This window comes from Pocillopora damicornis, chromosome 5 (assembly GCF_964200805.1).
Source record: "Pocillopora damicornis chromosome 5, jaPocDami1.2, whole genome shotgun sequence".
In the NCBI taxonomy this organism is placed as follows: Eukaryota; Metazoa; Cnidaria; class Anthozoa; order Scleractinia; family Pocilloporidae; genus Pocillopora; species Pocillopora damicornis.
The window spans coordinates 12,111,807-12,130,618 of record NC_142674.1 but is presented as its reverse complement, the minus strand read 5'-3'; the positions used below and the strand labels follow the sequence as shown (position 1 = coordinate 12,130,618).

General features: G+C 36.6%; 2 protein-coding genes and 3 long non-coding RNA genes across 8 annotated transcripts in view; 1 reads left to right on the top strand and 4 right to left on the bottom strand.

The window, feature by feature from the left end:
• LOC149045294 (uncharacterized) overlaps positions 1 to 5,051 on the bottom strand; it is a 6,913-nt gene extending 1,862 nt beyond the window's left edge. The window contains exons 1-4 of one of the 4 annotated variants that reach the window (XM_089208113.1): positions 4,684 to 5,051; positions 1,320 to 4,512; positions 502 to 781; positions 1 to 66 (exon numbers count right to left, since the gene is read on the bottom strand). The exon at positions 1 to 66 is cut by the window's left edge and continues 1,764 nt beyond it. Coding sequence is in view for 1 of the 4 variants with exons in the window: in XM_089208110.1 (XP_089064236.1) it covers positions 1 to 66; positions 502 to 587; positions 635 to 718 (236 nt within the window). In the remaining 3 variants the exon portion in view is untranslated. Of the gene's footprint in view, positions 246 to 501; positions 782 to 1,319; positions 4,513 to 4,683 lie in introns of those variants that run through there. The other 3 variants (XM_089208110.1, XM_089208112.1, XM_089208111.1) reach the window with 3 other exon arrangements.
• Positions 1 to 6,153, bottom strand: part of LOC149045293 (uncharacterized) — a 43,140-nt gene extending 36,987 nt beyond the window's left edge. The window contains exon 1 of the mRNA XM_089205885.1: positions 5,767 to 6,153. Within this exon, the coding sequence (XP_089062011.1) occupies positions 5,767 to 5,841 (75 nt within the window). The 5' untranslated portion in view covers positions 5,842 to 6,153. The remainder of the gene's footprint in view (positions 1 to 5,766) is intronic.
• A 1,578-nt stretch (positions 6,154 to 7,731) lies between these two features.
• Positions 7,732 to 8,991, bottom strand: LOC149045292 (uncharacterized). The gene is made up of 2 exons (XR_016187133.1): positions 8,668 to 8,991; positions 7,732 to 7,915 (listed from the first exon to the last, which is right to left on the bottom strand). It is a non-coding gene; the product is annotated as an uncharacterized LOC149045292 (long non-coding RNA).
• A 2-nt stretch (positions 8,992 to 8,993) lies between these two features.
• On the top strand, positions 8,994 to 12,071 carry LOC149045291 (uncharacterized). The gene is made up of 2 exons (XR_016187191.1): positions 8,994 to 9,511; positions 9,737 to 12,071. It is a non-coding gene; the product is annotated as an uncharacterized LOC149045291 (long non-coding RNA).
• Positions 12,072 to 16,045: 3,974 nt separating this feature from the next.
• LOC149045290 (uncharacterized) lies at positions 16,046 to 18,433 on the bottom strand. Its single transcript, XR_016187190.1, has 2 exons — positions 17,914 to 18,433; positions 16,046 to 17,688 (listed from the first exon to the last, which is right to left on the bottom strand). It is a non-coding gene; the product is annotated as an uncharacterized LOC149045290 (long non-coding RNA).
• Between the last annotated feature and the right edge of the window lie 379 nt (positions 18,434 to 18,812).

Below are 18,812 nucleotides of genomic sequence, written 5' to 3'. Positions count from 1 at the left end.
TCTTTGCCTGCTTGTGGTTCGCTAAAGTCGTAGCGCGTGATCTTGACACCAGTGCGGTCAACGATGCTGGGGAGCGAAAGCAGAAGATAACCGCAGTGGTAACAACCGGCGTTGTCTGATCTCAACTACACTTGGCTGAGATTTGGCTTCAAAGCCTTCAGTGTTGTCAACGTGTGTTCGATTATAGACGCCACCGCAAACCAGTTCTGAGTGCACTCATCAAATATATGGATGTAGGTTCGTGTCTAAAGAGAATATTAGAGTGGTTAAATAAAAAAAACAAACCAAAAATTCAACCCGGAATCTGACACATTTTTTGGTTTTGGCTTCGGGGCAGTTAGTTGTCCGAGCTCGAATAAACTCGCCTTTTCATATTTTCGCGTTCGTGCAGTCAGTGTGCAAAAAAAATTTGCACTGAATTTTCCTTCAGATTTTATTAAAGAGTTATATGCTAACTTGGAAAAAAGAATGACTCTAGTACTGTTTCAACATTAAACAAACCTCAATTTCCTCGTTGTCTGCTTTGTTAATGGTAACAGTAATGTGCCAGGGCTTTCCTTTTTTGGCAAACCAATCGCGCTGCGTCTCTCTGTAGCCTATTGGTAAGAACTTCATAGCCCAATCCATGATTAACAACACGCTGCTTTGTGAAAGGGCATCGACCGCAGCGGTCTTTGCAGCATCTTGGTGAACAGGTCGCACAATGTGCGACTTCCATTCTTCAAGTTTTGGTATGGCCGATTGGAGATCATGCTCGAGTTCCTCCTCTTTCTCCTTGTTGCTATGGAGAGAAAGAGAATGTAAGTAACAACAAAATTCATTGTATATGACGGCATCCTACTAAGTGCTGCTAAAATTCAATTTTTGATTGCAACATGTGAGATACGCAAGTTACGTTAAGTTTTGCTTTTCTTGTTTCTTTTCTTTCTTCTTACATCTTCAACGGCCACTTTTCCATTATCTTCCAAATTCATTTCGGCTGTGGATACCGAAATGAAACGAACATGTAAAATAAAACGGCAGATGTAGATTCTATAAGAATTGTATTAATAAATGAAAGAAGCACTCGACTCAGGCTAAGCTAACGCTAACCCACACAAGGCTGGAAATCAAGACTGTTCTCTACCTTTTCATACTTTCCTTTCACATAGAACTCAAACATAAGAACCATGGGAACAATAATCCTCACCCCAGCCTACTACTACAAGCCAAATGTAACCTATTTTGATTGAACTAAGATATTATCAGCCTGCAAGATCCATTGTTTTTGGTGGGACTGTCAGTACAACCATTGTCTGCCTTAACTAAAGGTTGATTACCTTTCAATTGCTTCAGCTTTACATGTCGCTCTTTCCTTTCTCCCTGATCTCCGAGATCTTCCAGTCTGTAAAAAACTTTTTTAAGGAAAATAAACTGAACAGGACAGTGTATAAAATGTGACATCAAACCTTCAAGGCAGTAAAGTTCCAGAACACCAGTTCCGCCCGTTCCGTTGAAATGTTTTCTGACAACAAATGCATTCAAGCCCAAACCACCTAAGACTGATGTTGAGGCTGGTAGTCTAGTAACCATAACCGCGTGAACAATTCTTTGTGCAAAAAATGCTGAGCTGTCAAGTTCGACTGTCAAATTGGGCCTTTTTCTTAAGCGAAAAAACAAACAAACAAAAAAACAAAACAAACCAAGGGCTACCCAAAAGATAATTGCCATATTTCTCTGTTTTTGTTTTTGTTTTTTCATCTTCACCTACTTGTATTCTTCTTTGTCAATTTGCTTGGCGAGAGAAATTCTTTTCCTAATGGAGGACATAAATGACACATTAACTGGAAAGGAGTCCAGCTCGTTTCCTGCAACGCGAAATTTGAAAAAGAATAAAATTAAGAAAACAAATATGAAAAAAAAAAACAAACAAACGAACGACACGAAAGACTGTAAGTTAACCCTTAAACGCCTATTCATGACTGGCATCTAGTTTCTTCTGACAGCATCACTCCTGAATCAAACATAAAGGTCACGAGAATAAAGGGAACGACCATCTAAAGAAACTCTTGATTGTTAAACAAATTCTCTTTTTTAGTTCCATAGAAAATTCATGGAAAATGGTGTGGAGAAAATGCAAACTGATTTTTAAGGGTGTAAAGGGTGAAATTGTAGTCGGGCTGAGTAAACTCCTAGATGTACCTTTTCCTCCTAAAATATTTGTTGCAGCTAAAAGAAATATTTATCAAGTAGAGGGGTATCATCTTCGAGCAATAACAAATTTTCTTAACCCTGTGATCCATAAGAGTGACCAACCTCCAACTTCTCCTAACGACTGTCACACCCAAGTAAATATTTCTCAAAAGACTATAAATGTATCAAACACAAGATATTGGGTGCTTAAAATTAACCTCTAACCTTGTTATCAAATGGGTATCCAATCATCCTTCTGTTAACAAAGCTATCCGTACTCGCATTAGGTATGATCTATGGAAGCAATGGTCCTCGAAATGCTCCGAACGCACACGCTAATCTTTTGGAAGAAATGTCCTTCCAATGACATGAATCCATGCACGTCAGTAAATGGGGTATTTTGGCAAGCTAAAAAAGCGAAGCTTGGGATCCTGCTTGTTTTTTACCAGACTAATGCCCTCGAACGCTTCGCAATTAGCCATTTTACTAGGGAAAACCCCAGGATAACCCCAACTACGAAAGAACGGAGCAACCATTACACGTCATCAACCCAAAATGCCTTGCGCACCTAAAAAGACGGAGAACGCGGGTAGTTCGAACTTGTTGTGAAAGCCAGTTTTGAAGGCCGTAAAAAAATTAACAAGGTTAGAGGTATGATTTTAAGTACCACATATCTTGAGTTGATACATTTAGAGCCTTTTTCGCAGTATTTGCTTTAACACTGAAGGTTCCCTTTTGATCGATTTTGATTGATCGGTCTGGTCTCCATGGACTTGTCAAAGGCTTTCGACACCTTACCTCATGAACTGATTGTTTTGAAATTAAAAGAATATGGAGCAGATGAAGCAACAACCTCCCTGATAAAATATAATTTATCAAATCGATTCCAAAGGGTGAGACTGGGGGATACGCTTTCCAATTGGCAACCTATATGCAATGGTGTACCACAGGGATCCATCCTCGGCCCTCTATTATTCAACATCTTCATGAATGATCTTTCATATGTCATCAAGAAGTGCACTCTGTCCACTTACGCTGATGACACTCAAATCTTTTACGCCGACAATCAACTCTCCAAAGTTGAAGAAACAATCAACAATGATCTTATTAGTGCTGATATATGGTTTGCGCGTAATGGTATGAAGAGGAACAGTTCAAAATACCAGGCTATGGTGTTGGGAAAACACAAGGGAACTGATGAACCAGTGTTTAAGTGTGAGGAGTCACAACTTCCCATATCCAACACAATAGAACTTCTTGGCGTGACAATCGAGGATAAATTAAATTTTGAAAAGCACATTGCTAAAATATGTAGAAAAATCAGTCAACAAGTCGCCGTATTAAAAAGGATGCAGAAAATGTTGTCTTTTGAGACTAGAAGGGATCTTTATAAAGCTTTCATTTTACCACACTCCGAAACGTGGCACTTCTGTAATAAAAAGTCAGCTGACAAGTTAGAGTTGGTGAACAAACGTGCGCTCCGTTTTGTTTTTAGAGATAAGTACTCGCCTTATGAGGAACTTTGTAAGCGTATCGGTCCCTCAAGTCTTCGTGAACAGCGATTAGGAAAAATATATTGTCCTCTGTCTTTATGATATTAGCCAGTGATGCAGGTCCAAAAAGCTTACGTGATCTTATAACAGTAAGGTGTTCCACTTATAACCTTAGGGAAACCACAATACTGGACCTCCCAAAAGTAAAATCAACAACCTTCGGGTTAAGATCATGGAGATATGCTGCATCGAAATTATGGAACGCTTTACCGGACGAGTCTCGAAAGATACAAACATTTACTACTTTTAAAAATTACTTAAAAACATTAGATCTCACAGGACTCTAGTGCGGTGAGGATCTATCCTTGATTATATTTACTGTTTTTAATGATTACATTTTATACATTTTACTTGGTGACTACATTGTTAAATTCTTATATTTTAATATTAGCTAGTTCTTAATCTTAATTTATTTAAATTTATATACCTTCATAAGGCTTTATAATTTCCTTTTCTCTTTTTATTTCGTGGCGTACCTGTAAACTAGCTTTTAGCTAAGCGTTCTGACCACGTTAAATAAATTGATTGATTGATTGAGGTCTTGAGAATAGGAGAAATGATCCCCAAGTAAAGAAGCTCTTGATTTTTTGACGAAATCCCCATGTCAACACCTTAAGAATTATATAAGGAACAGCTGCATGGAGAATTATTTGCATACTAACGTTAAGGCATAAATTTTTTATGTAACTAAAAAGGAGATTTAGACTATGGCACCTTAAAGGTGGCCTCATGGTTAGTGCGCTCGAGACGTCTTCGCTTTGCAGTTCCCTCATCTTCATCATAATCACTGCGAACAGGAAACATTTAAGTTAAATTTTGATAAAAAGAGAGTCATTTACCTCAGTTTACAGGCTGACAGTCATGAAAACCATTTCAGAAGGAGAAGCCTGAAAGAAATTCAAGCTCCGATGGAAATTGAAGTCCATTACAAATATGCTAATGTAGATGTGGTATGTACCTCCTTCTATGAATGAGCTCCAATATTGAAGATAATTCTTGAAAGTGGCCTTGCTCCACCATTCTGTCTGCCTCGTCAATCACAAGATATCTCAAGTTCTCCAAACGGCAGACATGCTCTTCACCCTGAAATTAAACGCCGCCAGAAGATATCTCAAGAATCATCCATTTGATAGAAAAAGGCTACACTCCAATTTCACCGTTGGGTATATGAAAAAGAAAAAAAACGCCCAGCACTGATGTTTACAGAGGAGTAGAAAATGCTTACAGCTGTACTTATCATTTTTTACGGCGCTTTACGAACGGAAAAAACTTACACGACATTGGAAATCCAAATTCATGCTGAAAACTACACAGGACAATTGATCTCATGAGAAACATACCTAAATGTAAAAGTGTGTGTCGACTGTTTCAAATCTCTAAAAGAAAGTGAATCAGTACAACTTATGATACATGAGGTACTTACCTCGGAAATCAAATCCCACAGTCTTCCCGGGGTGGCTACTATTATCTCAGGACACTTGTTTAAAAGCCTCTGTTGTTTTTGAGGTGCCATTCCTCCAACCACAGCAACAATCTTGAAAAAAAGGAATTGTTTACTGATTCGAATGATTTTGAGGTACTTTGTTTGGTGGGTATTTCTCTGATAAAAGATAAAGTTGACACAGGACTAGAAGGGGTGCCAAGGGAGGGGAGGGGAGGGGGTAAATGGTACATCATGGGAGGATTGTAATTCTCTGAACAAAAGGGTTTTTATGTACTTTGCTGGTGAAGGTACCAAAAAATAATAGAGTTTATGTTTGAGGGAATAACAATGTTTTCAGCACTTACTCATCATTATTTGAATTGCTTAAGCCTACTGTGGCTACAAATTCATGTTTCCCCAAAAAAATTAAAAAATGCTTTCCAAACAAGAGATAGGTTTGCATTCTGTGCCACTGAAAAGAGGAAAATTGAAGGCTCAGGAGACAAAATTGACTTGGGCCAATAAAAATAAAGTAATAATTGAGTTTCTAACAATGGGAAAACAGAAACTAACTGTGGAGGTGACTTCCAAATTGTCAATTTAAGTACATCATGTTACCTCTAAAGATGTGTGTTTTGTAGCCTGTTTGAGATGATTTTTTATTTCCATAACCAATTCTCTGGTTGGTGTCATTATCAACGCCAGGAGTGGTTTCTTGAGCTTGGATGTTCCATTACCAGTTTCTGTGGCATTTGTGGTATTATTTTTGGTTGTATTTTCTGTAATTTCACCTGCTTCTTGACTGGACTTGTGGTCAAGGATGTGGGTGAGAATTAGAATCCCAAAGGTTAGTGTTTTACCTGAACCCTAATAAATACCAAAAATTTTTTATCATAACTTCAACAGACAATTTCAAGACATTATCCAACAAATGATATGAGAACTATGAAACTTACAACTTGAAGGGACTTATCTTGACAATCTTATTGTAATGCACATTTTTGTATACATAATGTTCCATCAACCAACTACAGGAAGATATAGAATGCCTACATATAGAAGGAAGAGCTATTACATTAGTTCTTAAGAGAGCAAAATTTAACCATCAGTCAGTCAGTCAGAGCTCTCTCTCAAGAGGTACATCATACACATACTTTCAGCTCAACAGCTCTCCTCAAGAGTGCTTTTACAAAATTCATATTTATAATTATTCAACAATCACTTAGTACTTAGACAATAATTAAGGTCAAAGACCAGCTCTAAAGAAACAGAAACTGTTTGCTATAATGTGTGGGAAAGTCTTGTTACACAAAATGAGCTAAATGAGCAAGGTGTACATCATAGTAGACACATGTACATGTTGAAAATTATTTTTTTTCCTCTCTCTCTACCTCTTGAAAAAAAAAAAAAAAGGATTCCTCAAAATAGTTGTGAAACCAAGTAAACAAACAATACACATAAAAAAAGAGACCTCCACCAATGCAACTGCTGTGATTCAACTCACTGTTTCTGCTGCACCAATGATGTCCCTGTGGTGGAATATTGCAGGTGGAAGGGAGAGAGTCTGTATAGGGGTTGGTGTAGTAAAACTTTCTTCACTGAGTCCTCTCTGAACTTCTTTGGGAACACCAAGGACTTCCCAAGAACTCATATCTACCATGGGCTCTAAAGTTTAGTTCAATCAAAATAAATAATTTAGCTATAAAATATGATTGCATCTTAAACTCATAGTGTTAGTGAGAAATATCATTTTAACAGTTGAACGGAATGGGTAATTTGTTCCTGTATAGATATGAAATATGTTTATAGAGGTTTCATAATCTAAATTGATAAACACTTAATTAATAAATAACAATACAGTTACTGTAATAAAAAATTTATCAGTAAAATTGCATTATTTATTACACCCATTTTGAAATCACTGGTGGTCCCTATAATCTGATTGGCTCTAATTGATACAATTTACTCACAAATTGCACCATTTTTTGCCTTAAATTGCATCTTTTTTCCAGCTAATGAGGAGGCTACACTAAAGATAAAACAACCAATCAGATTTCAAGGCTCGTTTAAAGTAACCAATCAAATTGCAGGAAAATGAAAGACAAAGAGTATCACATGGCAAATTTTGCAACTTTTGTTTCCAAAACTCTTACTCCCCCCCCCCCCCAAAAAAAAAAAAAAAATGGATGAATTTAATTTCAGACCGGCTCAGTACTGCAGCAATAAAATATTTGAACTTACCAAGTCCTGTATTTGGGTGATTTCAAAATAGATGTAATAAAGTGGTCATTGAACCTCGTGTCATGTAATTTTGGTCTGAAATCATACTTGTGATTTCAAATCGAACTCATGCTGCATGCTTGTTTGAGTTTGAAATCACGCATATGATTTCAGCACAAATTGCACTCCACTTAGTTCAATTACCATTATTTATAGAAAATCATATCTTTGCCAACATAATATTATCTAAACAAAATGTGTTTGATTCTCTTCTTAATAATAAAATTCAAGGACAATCATTGGAGTAAAATTGTACTTTGTTTTGTGCATTTCCCATCCATAATTCCTTAAATTAAATCTTACCTGGAGGATCTTCCACCAGTCTATTGTCAGTGACTATTTCTACTCTGTTTTTCTCTTCTGACTGGGCTTTACTTTGGGCCTTGTTTTTCTTTTTCCTCTTCTTTTTTCCCTTTGTCTATTGGTCATTCTTTGTGCTTTTTTCAAGTTGTGTGGATGGTGTGGTAACGGTTTTTTTCAGATTAGCCTGAAGATTTAAATCAAAAGACAATACTATGTAGCTTTTTTTTTTTTTTTTTTCCTGTGAGCCAAACTTCTAGAGAAAACCAAAAAAAAAGCTTCTATTCTTAGATGTACATAACTGTGCATGTATGGGTAAAGACTGAAAAAATGCATGAGCCCTTGGGACAATGCAGTCTGCTGTCTTCAAAAAAATTAGGACAAACTACTCTCAAAATGATTTTGATCAATTCCCGTATTTCCATGTAGTTCTTGTGGTGAGTGTTGTTGTTGTTTTCTTTTTGTTTGTTTGTTTCTTTTCTCATTTAAGGTATGACTGGCAGTTATCTTAGTTTTGATTCTCACGTCTAATATATACACCCAATCTGACTCAGGAGACAAGTCATTCCATTTGGGTCAGGTTGAGGATTATTATTAAGCGTCTTGAAAATCGACTTGTGGTAAGACATTTCCACCTTAAGAGACACGATTTATTCAGATTTCCAGTAGCACAAGATGACTTAACCACTTATTTACTTCTGGTGGGTCGATTTGTAAACAACTCAACCCAATTTGGATCTATTGGACAACCCTCAACATTTATAATTAAAGATGAGTTATAACGAAAAATAAATAAACAAAAAAAATTCAAAAAGATAATTTTTCCCAATTTCTCGTAAAATATAAGGGTAATTTCACCACGTGCTTGAAGTGAATCTTACATTTGTATCTTCTAAATTTAACCATGCGGTATGTTTTAAAGCACTTTAATCAATTCACCTCCTGCAGCGGCCGTTCTTTTATTTTCTTCTTCTGAGCTGGTCCACCTGCACTAATTCCTGTTAGCTCTTCTGGATGATAATCTTCCATGACTTCAATGGACACAAATCCATCCATTTCGCCCGCAAAGAACGAAGGATCGTCCAATTCTACTGGTTCCCATTTTCGCTTCTTCCCTTTCGAATTCTTCTCTACCATTATGGAGCAATAATCAAAGAGCTTTAGTTGAGAAACTGAATGTAAACGCTCTTTTAAATAACAAACAACCGTTTTGGTTTATCCTTAAATAATTAATAAAAACAATCTCACGTCGTCCGCCATTAGCAACATGATCTCGAGACCGAAATTACGATTATCGTTATTTCTAAATTGGCACCAAATTTATGGATATAGTAATTTCGTGGCACTCTTTACCAATCCTCTTTAAACGTGTTAAATAAAGAGAAGGACTCGGTTCCACTGTCTTACAACATTCAAGATGGCGGAGGAAAGGGGTAAATGTGCGTTCAGTTGTGATCAGCACGATCTCGACACCAAAATAACGATTATCGTTATTTCTAAATTGGCCCTGAAATAACGAATATCATAATTTCAGTGCATGTCTGAGACCTTCGGGCTCGAAGCTTGGGAACTAGTATTCAGGGAAAGATAAAATGGCGGCTTACGGCGGCGAAGGAAATCTCAGTAGTTTAATATTTAGCGTGAAAAGGCTTGGGTGTTGTGATCTGGTTCTCAAGTAAAAAAAAAATCACGGTCTGCAATGGCCCTACCACCTTTTGAACAACAAGAAAACATTGAAACGGTGGTAAAAAGCAGCAAGTTTCGAAGTCTAAACGAAAGATGGGTAAGCTGAGTTTCAGTCAAATATCATGACATTTGGGATGTAATTTCGATACCGAATAAATAGTTCTACATGGTTATACACGCATAGGATTCTGTTATGTTCACGTGAAGGCCATTTCAGCTATTCCTGCCATTTGTAAGTGGTAGGAAATAAAAGATATGTATAGTTGTTTCGTATTGAAGCCCTGTGAAATCAAAAATTTGATTTATTTCTTCTTTGTTTTAGGTGGTCATTATCCATTACTTTTGGAAGTCGATGCTGATGAGAAAGAAAAAATGTTTATGATTATTTCTTCTCTCGAACATTTTACTATTTAGGTACCAAATAATCTTGATACTGAAGACCATTGCATCCTATTATGAAAAATGTACCCCTGATTGCTTTGTCAACATGTATGATGTAATATACCTTGAGATTTGTGGGATTTTCACATGTAAACTAGAAATACCTGTAGAGGGTAATGATGTACTTAATGCAAAGTGTTTTGGTACAAAGTCTGCTTTGCTGTAATCTACCTGAAGGTGCTTTTTATATGCTAGTAACACTTGCACAGCCCAGTCAAAATGTTCTTTAGTAGTAGTCAAGCTGGCTGTTGTAATTATAGGCAGCAGAGGCCAAACCTCATCCTGAAAAGCAGTCTGAAAGGTGTGAAGTCAGTGGAAGATACTTCATTGTAGGTGGCCAAATTGCAGGCTGTCAGCCCATTTTGAGTGAGTAGTTAAACTCAAGATCGGCTATTTTAACTAATTTTATTGAGAGCCAAATCCTGCAAGGCTTATATTCTGTATTAATTTGAAGTGTTACTTTTATGTTTCTTATTTTGCAGTAAGTGGGCTTGTTGTGGCCATTTTTCTCTCAAACATTTTTTTCAGCTTAGTCAAAACGTTTTTTAGAAGTAGGCAAGCTGGCTATAGTAACAGAAGGTAGAGACCAAACCTTGTCCAGACTAGACGCCTAACAAATGTTCTGTGTGGAAAGCCAAATCCCTGGTTACCGGCACATTTTGACTAGGCTATTTGTTATTTAGCTACTCTTATTATTAAAGATTACTGCATTCCTTTTTAATAATTTGCTGCCAATTGTATGCTGTATATAGCTTATGATTTGTGTGATTTTCAAGAGTAAATTAGAAATACCTGAAGATGGTAATGATGTACTAGATAACGTACTTGATGCAGAGCAATTTTGGCACAAAGTGTATGCCTTGTCCTCAGGTGATTTTAACATGCTAATAAGATTTGTTATTCAAATAATATACATCAGCTGGAATGGGAATATTGAAAGAAAAATAATAATATTTAACCATAACAAGTTTTGGTTTTATGTCCAAATTAAGCACTTAGTTGAAGATCACTGCACTGTCAGGCCCCGAAGGCCAAAAAAGAGCTGTCTGCTGTTAGTTTAATTTTTGTCATTTCTATTGATTTATTTTATTTATCAATGTTTCTTTGAGTTATAATTCATTGACCTCTTTCAATAGTGCAGGTTCGCTCGTGTAACCTAATCCCACATGTATGTATGTACAATCTCAGTTGAAATTTTGAGTGGCAGGCAAGCTGGCAATAGTAATAGGCAGCAGAGGCCAAATCTTGTCCTGAATAGAAGTCTGACATGTGTGAAATTGGCAGCTATTTCATTGTAGGTGGCCAAATTGTTGGCTGCAGCACATTTTGACCTGGCTGATTGTGTGTGTGTTATGTATGTGTTCTTCTTTTTAGGTGTTAAACAGGTCAAAGTACCGAAAAAAACCTCCGTGATAACTTGGTAGTCTAAGATGTAAAAATTTTTAATAATAAGGTAAAGCTTGATCATTCTTAAGAGTTTGCATCTGTTCTAAAAGTTTTGGGGAGAGTTAGGGGAGCATTATTTATACAAATGTATTTAAAAAGTAACAAAAAAATAAAAAGAACTAGGGCAAAATCCCAATTTGCTTTAAAAGTTTATTTTATTAAGAGCATAATTCTGGATATAGCTTGGGATTTGTGTGATTTTCACAAATTGTTAGGTTGTTATGTAAACTTAATTTACAGGAACCTTGTTAGTTTTCAGCTTCAAGAACAAGTACATAATTGCAGGAAAAGCTTGAAGCTTGAAAAATTGACTGATGAAACTGGAACAGATGTCATGAGATTTGTACAATAGGTTGGCCTGGGAGGGACCAAGAATTAAAGAATTCATTGATTCTCTTACACCTTTTGTCTGCATAGTGTGCTTCTGTAGAGCTTAGTTATTGCTGTAGAAAACGTTTTTGGAGGGCCCTTGAGATCACTCACTTTTGAGCTAGTTGCCCCTAGGGAAGAGGATATCTGTACTTATTATCTCCCTTGGGGGGGGGGGGGGGTGAAGGGTTAAAGACTGATTCTTCTCCAGTAGCCACAAGTACCCCTGCATATGGAAATTTTGAACACTATTAAAGGGCTAGTACCCTCATTTCATACTTGAATTTCTAATTTAGTGTAAGTTATGACAAATAATGAATGTAAATTCATCTTGGTTGTACAGGTTATATCCAGCAGTCCTTAAAAAAAATAAAAAGGTATTTTTCTGAATTAAAAAAAAAGTGTTCTTGCTTCAAAGTAAGTGCATGATATGTCATTCAATTAATGCTCTAGCAGAGTTTTTGTTTGAAATGCCAAAATCAACTTCATGAGTAAGGACAAAAAAAAAAAGGCAATAAGCAAATGTTCCTCTGTATTCTTTATGTCAATTTGGGCTGAAAAACAGGTTTTTTTCCTTTTGCAAAAATTAGCTTATTTCACGTCCAAAAACGATGCAAACAAGCTGAAACGTTATGTTTTCAGCAAAACAGCGATAGAATCTGCGAAAAAACAATGGAGACAAGCTAACACACAGTGTTCTCAGTAAAATTTGGGCAAACAAAACCTTAAAAACCAAAAAAAAAAACAATTGCGCTGACTTACCCATTTTTTGCCAAGATAACTGCCAAAACACTGAAAACTAGCTTGAAACTACATGTTTTTCACAAGATCGCGACGAAATCTGTCTAAAAACTCCAAAATACGGCAGAAATGTACGATTTTTGCAAAATTTTTCGCTAAAGTTGACAAAAACACTAAATTCGACTGAAAAACACGTTTGTTTTTTTTTGCAAAAATAAGCTTATTTCAGTTTTAAAAACGCTGCAAAAAATGTTCTCAGCAAAATAGTTTAAGAGTCTGTGGGAAAACACAAAAACCAAGCTTAAACCAAGTGTAAATTGATAAAAAGGCCCGAATTGCGCATTTTGGCAGTTATTTTGGCAAAAAATGGTATATTTTGATTTCAAGCAAACTTTCAAGTAGTTGTTAAAGTTTATAGCCAAACACAATACCAAAAAAAAATTGGATGTTTTCAGAAAAAATTGTGACCCTCAACCTAATCATAATCCCACCCTACCCAAGCCCTAACTCTACCTGCGAGCTATCCTAACCCTAACCCTAACCCTAACCCCGGGTTAGGGTTAGGGCTCGGGTTAAGAACGGAACTTTTCACTCCAGTCAAAATGATACAACTGGTTAACATGGTCCAACCAGCCAAAACAAGATAAAATGGTTTAAACGGTGAAAAGGTTTTAAATACGTGACATGGTCCAATCGGAAGAAACGATCTCACTTAGTAAAATGGTGCGACTGGTTAACATGATCCAACTTGATAAAATGATGCCAATATCTAAAATGGACAAACTGGTTTAAATAATCCAACCAGTTGAAATGGTCTAACTGGATAATGCATGTGTAACCAGTGAAATTGGTTCAAATAATTCAGGTAAGGATGGTAACATTAGTAAAAAAGATCCAGCATATTACAGTGGTTCAACTGGTAAAAATAATCATCCAACTACTAAAAGTTATTAAACCCCAATCAAAATTAATCCAACCGCTTCAAATAATCTAACTGGTCAAAATTCTTCAGGTGGTTATTTAAGTGAAAAAGGTGACAAAATCTTCTTAAAAATATTTTTGAAGAGACTTACACCCTTACCCTCAACACTAACCCTACCCCCAAACCCTAACCCCAAACATTCACCCTAGCCCTAACCTCAACCGCAGACCCTCTAACCCTAACACTAAGCCTAAACCCTAACCCTAACCCTAGCCCCACACCATAACCCTAAAACCTAACCCTAAACCCTAAACCCTAACCTATAGCCCTTAACCTAGACCTAACACTAACCCTAACCCTAACCCTAACCCTAACCCCAACCTTCTCTATCTATCCTGTAAGTGTACCAGTCGGCCTATCGTTTGTTTTTCAGTAAACTTTCAAGTAGTTACTGAAATTTACAAACACAATACCAAAAACCCTGCAATTGAATGCTTGTAGAAAAATATTAACGCCAACCCTAAGCATAGCCTCATCCTAGCCTTAACCCTAATTCTAACACTAAACCCCGCTAACTCTAAGCATAATTTTACCCTAGCCCTAACCCTGATTGTAACACTAAACCCCTCTGACCCGAAGCAACCCAAACTCTAACCCTAACCAGGTAATGGGCTCCTGCCCTAACCCTATCCTCAACCCTGACTTAAACCCTTTACCATAGCTTAGGATTGGTTTGGGGTTTGGGTTAGGTTTAGGATAGCACAGAGTTAGAGTGAGCACAGGACGAAATAGCATGATTCCGTAATTCGGAAAAATGAAACTCTATGTTTCCACATCATTCACTTCTTCCTTGGACCTGTTACCATGAAGACGTGATCGTTCGAGGACAACAAAGGCAAATTGACGTGCATTAGGTGTGTACGTTCGTAGGAATCATAAGAAGTCCTAGAAGCTTCGATGTTTTACACTGAGCTATGTGCATGTTAATTTTGGAACTGTTTCGAAACCTTACAAAATTGAATCTTTTAAACTTACTCTGTGCTTAGATTTTTAAGCAGCTGGATCATTTGAGCCAGTTTAGTCACTCAAACCAGCAATACAATACTAGGCTAACTGGATAGTTTTAGGGTTAGGGTTAGGATTTTCAAGTAGGCACACGCAGTTGTGTGGATATTGTGGTACATGGAGTTTAGTAGAGTGTAGATTTTAGCAGTATTTGCCAGTGTTGACATATTTATAAAATTATGGTTCCAAAGTGCGTGTCACTGTTGAGAACCCAAGAAAATCATGAGAAAGTCGCCGATGGATTAGCCATAAAAATAAGCCCAACTCTGAGTCAATGACAAACCACAAGAAAGTTGTGAAACTCGCGCCAATGTAAAAAAAAAAAAACAACTGAGGTTCGAAGTATGGGTCGCTAACATCCTATGAAAATCATGGGAAAGTCGAGGAGATTGGTCATGGTACCAACCAATGCCACTTTCCCATGAAAATCAAGAAACCTGTGGTAACTAGCCAACATATGCTAGAATGACAATCTTTAATAAAATTCATATCTAATAAGGATGTGTGAAATGGCCAATATCGCTCTTAGCCGAGATACTGGTTTGCCGTGTTTTGGCAGTTATTTTGGCGAATATGGTTAAAATCAAATCTGTGTAAAAACAGTAAAATCAACGAGTTATTGAGGTTCGTCAACATAGGGAGGGTCCTCTTAGTCTAGAGAAAAACTTCTGCCCACGGCTAAAGGCGTTCAATTAATAAATTGATATATCTGGGCGGCATATCAAACAGCAACACTAAACTTCTCCTTTCTCACAGCTTTTTCCCCTTTAACATCTTTGTTCATTCCATTTTTTTTAAAGTAAAAACTCGTTTTGGAGGCATAAAGGTCCCTAAAGCAACGTTTCAAGATTTTATGGCGATCTTGTGAAAAACATGTAGTTCCAGCTAGTTTAGAGGGTTTTGGCAGCTATTTACACAAAAAGTGGGTAAAATCAGCCCAATTTGTTGTGTTTCTGACGGTTTTTACGCGTTTTTTCCCCAAATTTTACTGAGAACACTGCGTTTTAGCTGGAATAAGTGTTTTCACATGGATTGTATCCCTATTTTGTTAAAGACATCGTGCTTTTGAATGTAAAATAGGCTGATTTTTGCAAAAAAAAAAAAGTGTTTTTCAGGTCGAATTGAGCGCTTTTGTCAACTTTTGCGTAAAATTTGGCAAAAACTCGTGCGTTCTGCCGGACTTTGGTGCTTTTAGATAGATTTCATTGCAATTTTACGAAATACATGTAGTTTCAGCTAGTTTGCAGCGTTTTGGGCTTGAGACCGGCAAGAGTGATGGTAGACACTCTTAGCAGAGATAATTGTGCTAGCAGATATTAAAATTTCACCTGTAAAGACAATAAATTAATTGAACACAAGAAAAAGGAAACTTGATAAAAAAATTAGAATAATGGCGGGGAGAAAAGAGGGCTGCACTAAAGATTATGTACTTGTGTTCTTGAAGCTGAAAATTAACAAGGTTCCTAACAATTTTTGAAAATCACACAAATCCCAAGCTATATCCAGGGTTTTCTCTTAATAAAATTAACTCTTAAAACAAATTGGGATTTTACCTTGGGCCTTTTTTTTTACTTTTTATGTACATTATTTATGTATAAATAATGCTCCCCTGACCCTCCCCCAAATTTCCAGAACAAATGGAAACTCTTAAGAATGATCAAGCTTTACCTTATTATTTAAAATTTTTACATCTTGAATTATCAAGTTATCACAGAGGATTTCTTGGTACTTTAACCTGTTTAACACCCTAAAAGAAGTGCACATATATACTACACACAATCAGCCCAGTCAAAATGTGCCACAGCTGACAATTTGGCTGCCTGCCACAATATAGCTGCCGCTAACTTCACACTTTTCACACTTCCATTCAAGACAAGGTTCAGCCTCTGCTGCCTATTACTATCACCAGCTTGCCTTCCACTCAAAAACATTTTGACTAAGCTCATCCATACATACATACATAAGTGGGAGATTAGGTTACATGAGCGAACCTGCACTATTGAAAGAGATCAATGAATTACAATTCAAAGAAACATTGATAAATAAAATAAATCAATAGAAATGACAAAAATCAAACTAACAGCAGACAGTACTCTTTCAGCCTTCTGGACCTGAGCAGTGCAGTGATCTTCAACTAAGTGCTTAATTTGGACATAAAACCAGAACTTGGTATAGCTAAATATTATTATTTTTCTTTTAATATTCCCACTCCAGCTGATGTGTATTATTTGAATTACAAGTCTTATTAGCATGCAAAATCACCTATGGACAAGGCACACACTTTGGACATAAAACCAGAACTTGGTATAGCTAAATATTATTATTTTTCTTTTAATATTCCCACTCCAGCTGATGTGTATTATTTGAATTACAAGTCTTATTAGCATGCAAAATCACCTATGGACAAGGCACACACTTTGGACATAAAACCAGAACTTGGTATAGCTAAATATTATTATTTTTCTTTTAATATTCCCACTCCAGCTGATGTGTATTATTTGAATTACAAGTCTTATTAGCATGCAAAATCACCTACAGACAAGGCACACACTTTGCACCAAAATAGCTTTGCATCAAGTACATTATCTAGTACATCATTACCATCTTCAGGTATTTCTAATTTACTTGTGAAAATCACACAAATCATAAGCTATATACAGCATACAATCAACAGCAAATTATTAGAAAGGAATGCAGTAAATTTTAATAAGAATATTACTAAGTAGTTAAATAACAAATAGCCCAGTAAAATTGTGCCCGTTGCAGGGAATTTGGTTCTCAATAAAATTAGCTAAAATAGCCAATCTCAGTTGAGTTTTACTGCTCACTCAAAATGGGCTGGCAGCTTACAATTTGGCCGCCTACAATGAAGTACCTTCCGCTAACTTCACATTTTTCAGACTGCTTTTCAGGAAGAGGTTTGGCCAGCTTTTCTACTACTCAAAAACATTTTGACTGGGCTGTGCAAGTCTTACTAGCATATAAAAAGCACCTTCAGGTAGATTACAGCAAAGCAGACTTTGTACCAAATGCTCTGCATTAAGTACATCATTACCCTCTTCAAGTATTTCTAGTTTACTTGTGAAAATCCCACAAATCACAAGGTATATTACATTATACATTCCAGTTGACAAAGCAATCAAGGGTAATTTTTTCATAATGGATGCAATGATCTTCAGTATCAAGATTATTTGGTACCTAAATAGTAAAATGTTCGAGAGAAGAAATAATCATAAACATTTTTTCTTTCTCATCAGCATCGACTTCCAAAAGTAATGGATAATGACCACCTAAAACAAAGAAGAAATAAATCAAATTTTTGATTTCACAGGGCTTCAATACGAAACAACTATACATATCTTTTATTTCCTACCACTTACAAGTGGCAGGAATGGCTGAAATGGCCTTCACGTGAACACAACAGAATCCTATGCGTGTATAACCATGTAGAACTATTTATTCGGTATCGAAATTACATCCCAAATGTCATGATATTTGACTGAAACTCAGCTTACCCATCTTTCGTTTAGACTTCGAAACTTGCTGCTTTTTACCACCGTTTCAATGTTTTCTTGTTGTTCAAAAGGTGGTAGGGCCATTGCAGACCGTGATTTTTTTTTTACTTGAGAACCAGATCACAACACCCAAGCCTTTTCACGCTAAATATTAAACTACTGAGATTTCCTTCGCCGCCGTAAGCCGCCATTTTATCTTTCCCTGAATACTAGTTCCCAAGCTTCGAGCCCGAAGGTCTCAGACATGCACTGAAATTATGATATTCGTTATTTCAGGGCCAATTTAGAAATAACGGTAATCGTTATTTTGGTGTCGAGATCATGCTGATCACAACTGAACGCACATTTACCCCTTTCCTCCGCCATCTTGAATGTTGTAAGACAGTGGAACCGAGTCCTTCTCTTTATTTAACACGTTTAAAGAGGATTGGTAAAGAGTGCCACGAAATTACTATATCCATAAATTTGGTGCCAATTTAGAAATAACGATAATCGTAATTTCGGTCTCGAGATCATGTTGGCCATTAGAGACTACCCGCCAGAGAAGGACTGGATAATAATTTGTACTGCGCGCATATTCAAACGGGAGTCATCCGCTGCTTTATTACAACATGGCTTTTCTCCCTTCGCCGAGTTAGTTGAAACCTTTGTAAAGCGCGAATGAAAAGACTAACATGGCGAAAGAACACCGTACATTCAAAGGGAAGTGCATTTATATTAAGCGCTTAAACGAAAACTCGTTTCTTATCAAGAAAGGCTTTGTCCCAAACATGAAGGTAAGTGAACGCGCGCCAAACATCAGATCGGAAGAAGGTAATTTAGTGTTAACAACTGGGTTGAAAACGTAAATTAGCCACCGTAAAGAGTAAAAAAAGCTGACGTTTCGAGCGTTAGCCCTT